This window comes from Mastigoproctus giganteus, chromosome 10, assembly GCF_048544385.1.
Source record: "Mastigoproctus giganteus isolate SK-2022 chromosome 10, ASM4854438v1, whole genome shotgun sequence".
Taxonomy (NCBI): Eukaryota; Metazoa; Arthropoda; class Arachnida; order Uropygi; family Thelyphonidae; genus Mastigoproctus; species Mastigoproctus giganteus.
In genome coordinates this window covers 119416148-119428658 of record NC_143584.1, presented here as the reverse complement: position 1 = coordinate 119428658, position 12511 = coordinate 119416148, and the positions used below count along the sequence as shown (strand labels likewise).

Below are 12511 nucleotides of genomic sequence, written 5' to 3'. Positions count from 1 at the left end.
ATTCCCTAAATGCTGGTCTTCAAATAATTCTCTGATGTCTAAATAATTCTCTGATGTTTTAGGCGATGTCTAAAACTCTGTTCTATCTTATTTCTTCAAAAAGAGAGAGAGAGTGGCAATGTGCTACTGCAACAGGATCTAGATAATTTGGGCAGATGGGCTAAGAAGTGGCAACTGAAGTTTAACCTTGACAAATGCAAAGTACTACATATGGGTAGAAGTAACCCCAGAGAAACGTACCAACTGTGTGGTACTACACTTAAGGTGGTAGAAAATGAAAAAGACCTGGGAGTAATTGTGCAGGCAGTTATGAAGTTTTCTGAGCAATGCAGACAGGCTGCCAGGGCAGGTCATGGGGTTTTGTCAATGATATATAGGAATTTTGCTAGCAGGGAAAAGGAGGTGATTATCCCTCTGTATAAGGCAATGGTCAGGCCACGGCTTGAGTACTGCGTACAGGTCTGGAGGCCTCATTTTAGGAAGGATGTAGATTTACTTGAGCGTGTACAAAGAAGGGCAACAAGATTGGTGAGGGGAATGAAGGGATCCTCTTACCAAGAGAGGCTTAAGTTCTGCAAATTGCAGTGGCTGGAGACTAGGCACCTGCGCGGTGATCTGATTGAGGTATATAAGGCCTTGAATGGGTTGAGCACGCTGAATTCTGATGGGATCCTTCCACTTGTTCAGATTACGAATCTAAGGGGGCATAAACTCAAATTAAGAAAAGACAGATGTAGAATAGATGTGCGGAAATTTTCCTTTAGCCAGCAGGTGGTTAATTGCTGGAACAAACTTCCATCTGTCATTGTGGAAGTTGATAGGTTGAATAAATTTAAGGAGGAACTGGACAGGCATTTGGAGGGAATGGTGTGATATTTTTTTTTTTTTTTTTTTGGCTGATGCTGCATAAGCTCATACATTTGCTTTCTTGCATCACATGCCACTACTACTACTCTGTTCTATCTTATTTCTTCAAAAGAGAGAGAGAGAGAGAGAGAGAGAGAGAGAGAGAGAGCAACTGCACTGCTCCTATGCTAATCTTCAATGACACTCAGATTTCTAAAGATCATCACATCTCTGTCTCTATTACCCTGGCTGGCTTCTATTCTCTCATAAGTATATGGCATAATCATATCATGAATATTGTGTCCTCTGAATAAAAAAAAAAAACTGGAATTTCTTCTTCACTTTAGCCATTACTTTTCTTCTGAAAACCTACTCACGCTATACAAATATAAAATCTGCCCTACCATGGAATACTGGTTGCCCATCTAGGGAATCAAAACTTTCTCAAACTACTTGACTCCATGTAAAAGATTTTAATGGTGTCAAATAAATTTAACCCCAGGGGCTCACACTGGTGAATATAGGATTGGCACACCCAGGGTCCTGAGCTGGATATCATCATTCTTCTCTTTCTTGGTGATTCCTCTCTCTCTCTCTCTCTCTCTCTCTCTCACAGGGTAATTCAAAAAAAATTTTTTAGCTGGTGCAGCATAAGCCTCAGACTTCTTTGCACCATATGCTAATAATAATAATAATTAGACAAAGTTTCTGCTGCATGCTTTTCCTGTAGATGCCTCTATGGGCAATTATACCCCCATCTCTTTTAAACTAGTCAACATATGTTATAAACAGTCAGCATCCATTCACCATCTAACTCCAAACTCACAAAACCAACTTCTCTCTTCCTCATTTATCTCCTCTACTTCTGTTTTCTCAAACGACCTTCCCTCGCGTATTTCCCAAAAGTTACAATCTGCAGAAAGTCAAGTCTACTGTTAACAAGTGTCTTTTCGGCCTTCAACCCATGTACAGTCCTAATAACATTTGTATTTGGGAGCGTCATAAAAAAAAAAAAACTTCCTATTTCACTGCTTTTAACACCTAAAGAATATCATATATTAAAAAAAATGAAAATCTATTATTTGGATTTTGGATTTCTAATTTAGTTTTTTTAATAGTGAAGAACCATCAGCAAAAGTATGCACTTTGAAGGGGATTCAAAAAGTTATGTATAAATTTCTTATTAATTTTATTTTTAATTCCACCTTGCCAAATAAATCAAAGTTTGTAGGTACAGGAGATAAGCCTCAAAAAAAATACAGAGAAATGCTAATTACCTTATTAAATAGTTTCTCTGAACATTTCAGCTCTTAATATACTTAATTGTATTTCATGATATACTTTATCACAACACCAAAATTTCAAATTCTCGGATTTCATATGTTGTTATTTTCAGGAGAACCTACTCTCAGAGAAGACAACACCAAGCTGCTAGAAAAATTCAACAATTTTTAAGACAGTCAAAGAACAAGTAAGTATGAACAGAATTTATGCACATATACAGCAACAGAAAGTTACACAGTGATTTAATTAATGAACTAACTGTATTTTTCTCTTTTACTGCTGTCCAGTGTATGGGATTATTTGCATGAAAAAGCGGTGAGTTTTTCACAATTACTGTCACTGTAATTTTCTTAGTAATCCAACCTTCTATTTTGTATTCCTTAAATACAGTTATAAAATTACTTTTAACTATGTTTAAATAAAATACAGTTGACATTAATAATACACTGGTGTGCAAAATTTAAGGACCAGTCAGGTTTTCACCTGTAGCATCTCATAGGAATGGCCTGGATATGAGAAAAGCATACCAAAGGAACATCATGAGGTACAGAACTGATGAAGAAAACAACACTGACACAACGGAAACAAAACAGTACAGAGGGACTTTATTCAAAAATGGCAACATAGCACTGGCTGCCATGATACAGATACATCACTGCCAAAGATGGAACAAAGGGAAGACGTTGTCCTCAGTAGGAAATATGGCCACCCCTAATGTCAATGCAGGCTTTGCACCGCCTGTCCGTACTTAGAACAATGTTGTTGATAAGTTCTTGCTGTAACATCGTCCATTCCTCTGTCAGCGCCATCTTCAGCTGCTGAACATTTTCTGGCGGGTTTGGACATGCCGCTATGTGTCTCCCCAGAGCGTCCCACATGTGTTCGACGGGATTTAGATCGAATGAACAGGCAGGCCAATCCATATAAACATTGTCCTCACTTTCCAAAAGCATATCGACAGCTGCAAATATTTTAACAATGGGCTCGCACTTTTGCCGACTTTTTGATGTGAAACATCCTTTGGGGGGATGCCTACCGAGTAAATCTGATCAATCACAGAAGTGACATCATCTGCAGAGTCTGCCAGAGGTGCTTCCCATGCTCAGACCACTAGTCTGTGTGGAGCACTCACTAGTATGATTAGAGCGCGTGATGCATTTTTCGTGCCCAGTACGATATCTCGAGTTCTAAATTTTTGTATAGTATCATTGCAAGTATTTGTCATATGACTGCACCAATACAAAGAATTGTCAACAATTTCTTATTTCGTCTACACAGCTGTTCGGGGCACCTAACATTCCATTGTTAGGTGCCCCGACATTTAGATACGTTGTTAGGCACAGAGACGTTTAGATACATTGTAGTAGCAAGTATACGTCTCTTACTTTAGTTATCATAAATCCATTGTATATTGTCTTCCAGAAATTTTCATAATTTCTGGATGATCAATAAAATATTTACAATACAAAAGCTCTTTTATTTCGTAATCAATATATACAAATTAAAATATCTAAAAGAAACATGCATGGCAGACGTGCAACTTTTTTTTTTTTCTTTTTTTTTTTACAGCTAGGGATATAATGGATACATTTTTTTTTTTGTGATAAAATTTTAATATTGCAAATAAAAAAAAGAACATAAAAATATTTCTCATATTACAAATAATGAATTATCACAAAACATTTTAGAATATAAAAACAAACTGTTCTAGAAAAGGTATGCAAAAATCACAGGTTACATGAAAAAAATGATTGCACAAATATTCAAGAAAGTTTTATTCTAAAAATTGCCATATGCAGTTTACTTCATTATTAATATTTGTTTTCGATCTTCTTTGCTCAATAGCTGTACTATCATTATGGAGGAATGATTTGACATAACAGTCTGAATCAAATTGAAGCAATGGTTTTCCATTTAGATGTATGGTCATCATAATCTGCAACGTGTTTAATTGTCAACATTATTCATTCATTCACTCAGTATTATTAATTACGCTGAAAGCTTGCTCAGCTTCAGCTCTGCTAATCACAATGGCTTCAAAGATATTTCTGGCTTTCTTAATTGAAAAGGGAATTTCACTCAATTTAAAAGATAAACTGTCTTTGACAAAATCTCTAAAATCTTTAATTTTTATTTCATATTTTATCAGAAAACAAATTTCTTATTCGGTTTTCACCATCTTGCCACCGAGACAAAAATTGTTTCATATTCCACGAATTATGGTAGCATATGTTTAAAATTTCTTTCAATGGTATCATTATTTTCTTTATTTAATTTAAAATCACTCTGTTGCATTAATAACTTATCCTTTGAGGATAAAACAATGCATTAAATATCTTGTCACAAGGTAATTTTACTGTTCTTACTTTCGATTTTGATTCCTTCAGATTCTTTCCACTTCAACATGCCCTCAATTTTAGCTTCATAATTTCATTCAGAATTTTTAAAATTAGCAATAGCATTGATAGTTCGAATAATTAATTTATCTGCTTTTACCATAGTGAATCTATAAGAGCTCCAGAAGGATGTCGATCATTAGTGTTAAATATTTAAGAAATTCCAGATTTAAAAGTCAATTTAATAATCTAGAATATTTAACTTCTGATTCAAAATGTTTGCACAATGCAGGATAATTACCATCCGCAAGCTACAAACTGCTCATCGTAGCCCGAACACACAACTGATCTTTATAGTTTCCACATCAAGTTCTTTAGCAATCATCTTTAATTCATGCTGTTTTTTTGGAGATTGGTGATAATGCATACAGTTGTTTTTTGTTTTTTTTTTTATTATTGCCCCCATGCCATTATATTTTAGAACATTTTCTACACAGTGAAAGCCTCGACGAAATTTCAAAATCTGCCAACATTTCATCTTCGTAAAGTTTATATAATATCTTATTTGCCTCAATCTCCACCTGTATGTTGCAACTGTCACTAGTTTTTCGAATATTGTGAAAAATGTCGGAATCACATGTATATTCAGCTACTGTGATCATGTAAACATAGACAGGAGAAATTTACTGGAAGGCTTGGATCACCCATTTCTCCAAAAAACATACTACGCCCATTTGTTGGAGTAAACAGGAACCACAACACAGCTTGACCAGAGGCTATTATCCATGTCGGGAATCTTCTAAATCCTCCGACTGGCTATGGAAAGCATATTGACTAGCACGACTTCTCGGTATGTGACTGTATAGGTTTTACAGACACCACTAACATTGTGAAACGGTAATCTCTTTCACCCTTAATTCGCACTTTCTAATTACCTAAAGGCCAGAGGTGAGGACAATGCTTACAAAGTTGTCTCTCCTAATCTGTTCGTTACATGGAAATTATTTTCGTTCAACGGAAACTACTGTATTTTAAATGTAATTACCAAGAGGAATTTTAAAAAATTCGGTATAAAGAAGTTGGTTAAACAGAGGTTCTATTGTAATTAAATCAAAAATGAATCAATTTTAAAATACATAACTGATCGATTGTGCCATTAAAATGCTGGGAATGGGGCCGCACTTGCCCCACCATAGTTTCAGCTCTGGATATTCAATAATTGCATCCAGGATTTCATTTGTAAAATAAATGATTGTCTCAACAATGGGCTTGCAAATTTTCAAAAAAAAATAACAATGGGCTCTCGCAAGCCCACTATAGATCACCACTGGGCGTTATCATCCATAAACACGAACTTGGGACCAATGGCATCTCGGAACAGATGCACATGGGGAAGGATTACCTCAGTACAATAGCGTGCACTGGTTACAGTACCGCCTTCCAGTATCTGGAGTTTGTACATCCATCCAAGATAACGCCTCCACAGACGAGAACACCTCGACCGTCATATCGATCCCTTTCAGTGATGTTTGCTATTGTTATTATTTGGTTTTTAGGAGCATTAACAACTAAGGCCATATTGCTCTGGGAATATGCAGTGGTCATTCCCTGACCTTTCCGCATCCTCCGTATTTGGTGGTGATGGGCTCGAACCCCGGTCTAATCAAGAAGCGTGTGCTACACACTGCTGCTCCTTCCCACCTGGCTACAGAGGCGCCTAGTGATGTTTGCAGGGTGATACCACGTGCCAACCTCTGGCCAGATTAGCTGGCATCCAGAATCGCTGCTGAGACTGAATCTACTCTCATCAGTAAAGAGTACCTTAAGTAAAGATTTTGCGGTTGTAACCTTTAGAAATAGTGTTGGTCCTTAAGTTTTGCACACCAGTGTATATTTGATCCTCTTGCTGTGTGTTTGGTAAAATTGGGTAACAATATTGCTAATAAACTAAAATTCATTAACAGGTCCAGCCATTGGGTTAGTGGGGCCAGACACAAACTGTCTATGGGGATAAGTATTCAAGGAATCCTTTTTTTATAAAAAAATATTTGATATTGCTATAAGAACAAGGGGTATAACTATAAACTTAAACATTTGCTTTTCAAAATAAAATACAGTTCTTTTAATATATGCTATTTAAGAATATATGTTAATATAGAATAACACACCTTCGGGGGGGATTCAAGGTGCTGTTATTTCAATTTTTCTGTTATCTAGAGAGTTTTATTTTTAATATATTTAATGCAGAAATAATGAGGCTAAATAAGAAATAGAGATTAAGAATGCAATTTTATTAACTGCACATAAAAAACAAACATTGACGATCCAATGTTATATTCTGCCATTAATATACTCCTGCTTACGCCCCGTTCAATTTCTTTATTATGTCAAGTTTAGTCTGCATGGATAGTACAGTGGTATCGTCATCATCTTCCCCAGACCAGGTGGAAAAGGCCTGGATTTAAATCCCATCAGTGACATGAAGAACTTTTATGGGCTTTTTTTTTTTCACTGTGTGGCTGAGTTAGTCTGTCTCAGACATAGATGGCAAGGTTTTTTTTTTCCCCCCCTAGAAACTGTGGTTTTTTTGTTCAGCGCAACAGGCAAATCAACCAGAGAAGACATGCAATTTACAGACACAATACACATGCGTATATGTATTAACTTCCCAGGTCACCCTAATGTTTTTTTTTTTTTTTTTTTTTTTTTTTAGTTAGTTGTTGCCGCATCAGCTTCTGTGGCCATAATCCACCTCCCAAGGTTTTTGCAGTACTCTGATCCAAGCATGAGGCGGGATTCAAACCCGCGACCTTTGGGTTGCCGGGCAGGCACTTGACCCACCCAGCTATCACCCTAGTGTAAAAATTTGGATTATATTAAATTTGTCACTAAGCTTTTATGTTCTTCTCTTCTCTGTGTGAGGTTTAACTTTATGGCCATAATGAGGGGTTTTAAATTTAAAATAAATGTAAAACAGGGGTTATAATGCATGATTATCAGTAAGGAATTCACTTTCAAAATGGTGAATGTAAACAAATGCAGTAATCATGTGACGCCATTTTATTTTTTCTGTCTGTGAATTGTGTGTGTTCTCTCTGGTCAATTTGCCTGTTTTGCTGGATGAAAAACACCAGTTTCTAGGGGAAAAAACCTTACCATCTATGCTTGAGACGGACTAACTCAGCACATACTATTAAAGTATGTTTAAAGGCTGACAGTTTGGGGAAATTCAAAGGTCAGCTGGATAGTTACCTACAGGAGGAGATAAATGCACAGGTTGTCTATTTCCTTTTCTTTTTTATTTAATTTTATTATTATTTTACTTTTTTTTTTTTTTTTGGCTGGTGCAGCATAAGCCTCAGGCTTCCTTGCACCATATGGCTAATACTAATATGGACTACACACACACTGCTTGACATTAGAATTTCAGCACCCAGAAGGAATGATCTTAAGTGCATGCAAATCATCAGGTGAATGAGTTGCACTGAGATTTACATATGATTAAAATATGGGACCAATTAGGCAGAAGCTTTGGCTGATATAAAAACAAAGGTTAAGATAAAGAAAGCCAACACGAGAACCATGGCAAACTATGGGAAACTTACCGGACAAACTAGTTTGCTGTTACCCCAGTTTCTCGCTGCATTCTCGGTAAACAGACTGTGTGTTATCGGTTGCGGCAGTAGAAGTCGAGAACAATATACTGACTGACATGCAGGAAAGACTATGTAATGATTAGTTTTTTCCTGATTATTAAAAGCAGATTATTGGACTTTATGAGTGTTTTTGCTATTAAAAAAACCATATTACTGATTTCTTTGTACATTTTTAAGGTTAGATTTCCTAACCTTAAAGGTTAGGTTAGGAAAAAAAGGAAAAGGTTTACCGGTTTCAGCTAAACTTCAGAATAGGATGTGCACTCCAGACTATCAGCGTAGTTTAATTGAGTGGGTTGTTTTTAGTGTTGGTTTTTTAAGACTGATTTTCGGCTAGTGAAAAAAGGTTATGTTAGTTTATGCCACTAATTTGGGCCGATTCAAGCAGGCTAGTGAAAAAAAGGTTAGGTTATTGTACGCTGGAGTGTGTACCCTGTTTTGAAGTTTTATCAAGGTTTCTTTATTATTTGTTATATTTCCTAACCTGACCTTAAATGTTAGGTTAGGAAGTAATAGGAAAAGGTTTCCTTACCTAACTTTAACGTTTAGGTTACGAAATAATAGGACAAGAAAGAAAGATTCTTTCTATTTATATATGTGTATCATAACGTCAATCAATCACTTAACACTATAGTGTTATCATCTGTTGTGTTCACGCACCAATCAGTACATCTGTCACACTTGTGTGTCAATCAATGTATCATTCTCAACTTCTACTGCCGCTACTGATAATGCGCACCATCTGTTTACTGAGAATACTGGGAGAAACTATGGTAGCGGCAAAACAGTTTGACCAGTAAGTTTCCCACAGTTCACTATGATTCTTGTGTTAACTTTCTTTACCTTTGCCAAAACAAAAAGTGATTGACATGAAAAACAAACAGAGTTCAAAGCAATTCACAATGTGACACAATTAACAGGCTTCTGTCTTGCAGGCGTCAACTTCATCAGAGTGCAATGAGATTTTAGAGAATGCTGAGACATCACATTCAACACCAATAACAACAACTTCAACAGAGAATGAATTATCAGTCTTTGAGATACTGGATGGTCACTTCCTTATGTAGCAGTAGGAAAGTACAAGTAGTTCCCAACTTGGCAAGTTAATTCATTCCTAGCATGCACTCAAAGCAGAAATTTATTATTATAAATTTCTGCTTTGAGTTTGTCCTCAACAATAAAATTTGACTGTAAAAAGTGCAGCCATTATCAACCCACTGCAGGATGGAAGCCTCCTCAACAATTCATGCTGAGGGAAATGGACCATAATCTGCCACGCTGGTCCAGTGCAGGTTGGCAGATCGACCATATTCAGCAGTCAGGGGCTTGAACCCCGGTCTACTCAAAGAGCGTGTGCTACTGCACTCCCGCTCCTGACCACTCAGCTACGCAAGCAAATTTGACTGTAGTAATGTTAAATAAAGGTCAACAAAACAATAGTTTATGCTTAAACAATAATTTATTTGTCCAAAGAAATGAAAACATAGCCTTTAAGATCAAGCAAATTATAATAATAAATAAATGATTTATGTCATACAAATGTTAAAGGTTTATTCTTCATCATCATTCTGTGCTCCTTCACTTTAATGTTATGCCAACTAGTTCTTTTTTTATAAAGATCAAACCATCCACGACTTGCAGTGAAAGTTTCTTCATAAGTTGACCCCCCCCCCCTTTTTTTTGTCTTTAAGCAGCTCAAAAACGGATAATGCTTTTGCACGAATAGTAGCGTAGGTAACAGGCATATTCAATCATTGTGTTTGATCACTTATCCATGTAGTTAAAAGTTGCTCCATTTGAGGAATAATGCTGCAACTTCTTTAATACATAACCATGTAGACTGCATGGATTGTGCATTTTTAACTTCCTTCAAATATTTTCCTTTATCTTTTAAAATTGTACACACAGTTAAAGTGCTTAGGTAATATTTCGCACAAAGATCTTTAACAGTCATTCTGGCTGCATGTTTGCAGCCAGAATTTCTAATTTCTAGAACATCAGTAATTCTAATTCCAGAATTTCTGATGTTATGCCTTTTTGCTGTTTCTTTTTATTAACATCACTCTCCATAGTATTACTTCGTTTTGGCATACTGTACAGTATTAATAAGGAGGATAAATTTGAAATAAGACAAGACAGCGAAAATGAAGAGCAAACACAACCACTCTTTGTAACGTCAGCTTTGTAACTGCTTTATGTTATGTGAGTCAGTGAGACACTGTCGTCTGCTTGAACAAACACACACACAGAGTAATACTGTAGCTATGTGCTTGGTTTGAAATGGCGTATTTATGAATGTTTAGCATTTAATGTTCATATTTTTGATTTTGTTAATACTTGAAAAAAAAAAAAAAAAAAAAACACTCTTAAACTCGGAAACTTGTAAAGCGGGAACTGCTTGTATATGGGTTTTCAGTTTAATTGAACACAATCAAAAAATTATTACATTCGAGTAGTGGCAACATGAGATCAAGATACTATGTTTGATATTGTTACTTGTGCCAGGGATAGTTATTATAACTGATGGATGGTGACACTATAATAAGATACACGAAACTTATCAGTGCAAAACAGTGTTACACAGATACCACTTTATTGATCCTGATTACAATGTAATACATAAAAGTAATATTGAGCATTCATCACACTCTTTAAAAGAAGAAATTGTAAATACTTGTAATGAAAAAAGTCAATTTGTTTTTATTTCAAAGAAATTACAGTTGAACTTGGTTAAAACGAGCATCAAGGGACCAACAAAATTTCCTCATTATAACCGTTATTCACTATATCAGTGATAGCAGAGATGGGGAAACCCCTGGGGCCGTTAAACAATGAACACTTTATATCAGTGATGAGTTAAATCTACCTCCTGTTTTTTTTTTTAAATTCCCAATAACTTAATAAAAAAGATAGATTCATAGAAATATTAAAGAGCAAAAAATAATGTAAGTACAGTATATACCTACATATTGTATTAATATGCTTGTATAAACTACAATACACTTAATAATAAACACTATTTCAATTAGTCTTTATTTATGAATCTTAAAATTGATGTTTGTTTTAAAGATTTCACTTTGATATTTCTCAAGTTTCCTCTTAAAACACTCAACGCATTAAAAGTCTCATTACTTGCCTCAGTTCCTTCAAAAAAATTGACTAATTTGTCCATTGCACCTTGAGCTTGTGAGATTATCAGCACTGATTTTGATTCACTTTCAATTGTCATCATATCATCATCATCACAATCATCGTCTTTGTTGAGCACAGCATATACAATATCACTCTCTGTGGGAAGACCACTAGTTAATAAGTTGTCATTGAAGCCCCTGACTGCTAAATACAGTTGATCTGCCAACCCGCACTGGACCAGCGTGGCAGATCAGATTATGGTCCATTTCCATCAACATGAATTGCTGAGGAGGCTTCCATCCTGCAGTGGGTTGATAATGGCTGCAGTTTACCTTTTTTTTTTTCACATCGACTCGTAAAAATTCATCGATGTTAAAGCCTACAACATTGTTACATAGCAACCATTCGGATAATGGTAAGTTGTTTTATTTGTTTCCATCTTCTTCATCTACAATTGAAATTTCATTTGAATTTAATTTCAATTTCTTGAAGCAATTTGATATGGTTGTCGAAGTAACATTGTTCCACGCATCGTTCAATAAATTTATAGCATCCAATATCAATATAGACTTGGTAAGTTTCTGTTCTCTTTGACTGATCTAGAATATAGAACTAGAATATAGGTCAGATATAGAACTATAAAATCCTTTCAAACTCTTGATTACACCATGTCCATTGGTTGAAAAATTGATGTCGCATTGGGAGGCAGAAACACTAGCTTAATGTTGGACAAATTTTGAATCTGGGGATGTGTAGGACAGTTAACAACTAACAATAAAATATTTTTCTTCTTTTTGAATAGCTCCTTATTCCAATCATTTGCATATTCCCAAAAAAATATCCAAAGTTATCCAAGCTTTCTTGTTTGCAGTGTAATCCATAGGAAGTTTCCTTACATTTTTGAAACAACAAGGTTTTAACGATTTTCCAATAACAAACAGGTTTTTTTTTTTATCAGTTCCTGTCATATTTGCACATACGAGCACTCAAGCGAGCCCTTGATTTTTTCCCACCAGCACATTTTTCCCCTCAACACATTGTCAGGTGTCAAATTATAAAAAAGTCCTGTTTCATCGGCGTTGTAGTAGTAGCTTAATTTTGTTGATAGCTTAATTTATTTAAGCTATCAACTTCCACAATGACAGATGGAAGTTTGTTCCAGCAATTAACTACCAACTGGCTAAAGGCAAATTTCTGCACATCTATTCTACAACTGTCTTTTCTCAATTTGAATTTGTGACCATTCAGATTCATAAT

At 35.5% G+C, this 12511-nt stretch overlaps 1 protein-coding gene across 1 annotated transcript in view; it reads left to right on the top strand.

Annotated features, from left to right (window-relative positions):
- The window catches only part of LOC150079255 (calmodulin-binding transcription activator 1-like), a 927385-nt gene that overhangs the window by 875090 nt on the left and 39784 nt on the right, over positions 1–12511 (top strand). The window contains exons 25-26 of the mRNA XM_090383006.1: positions 2243–2317; positions 2418–2445. Of these exons, the coding sequence (XP_090239132.1) occupies positions 2243–2317; positions 2418–2445 (103 nt within the window). The remainder of the gene's footprint in view (positions 1–2242; positions 2318–2417; positions 2446–12511) is intronic.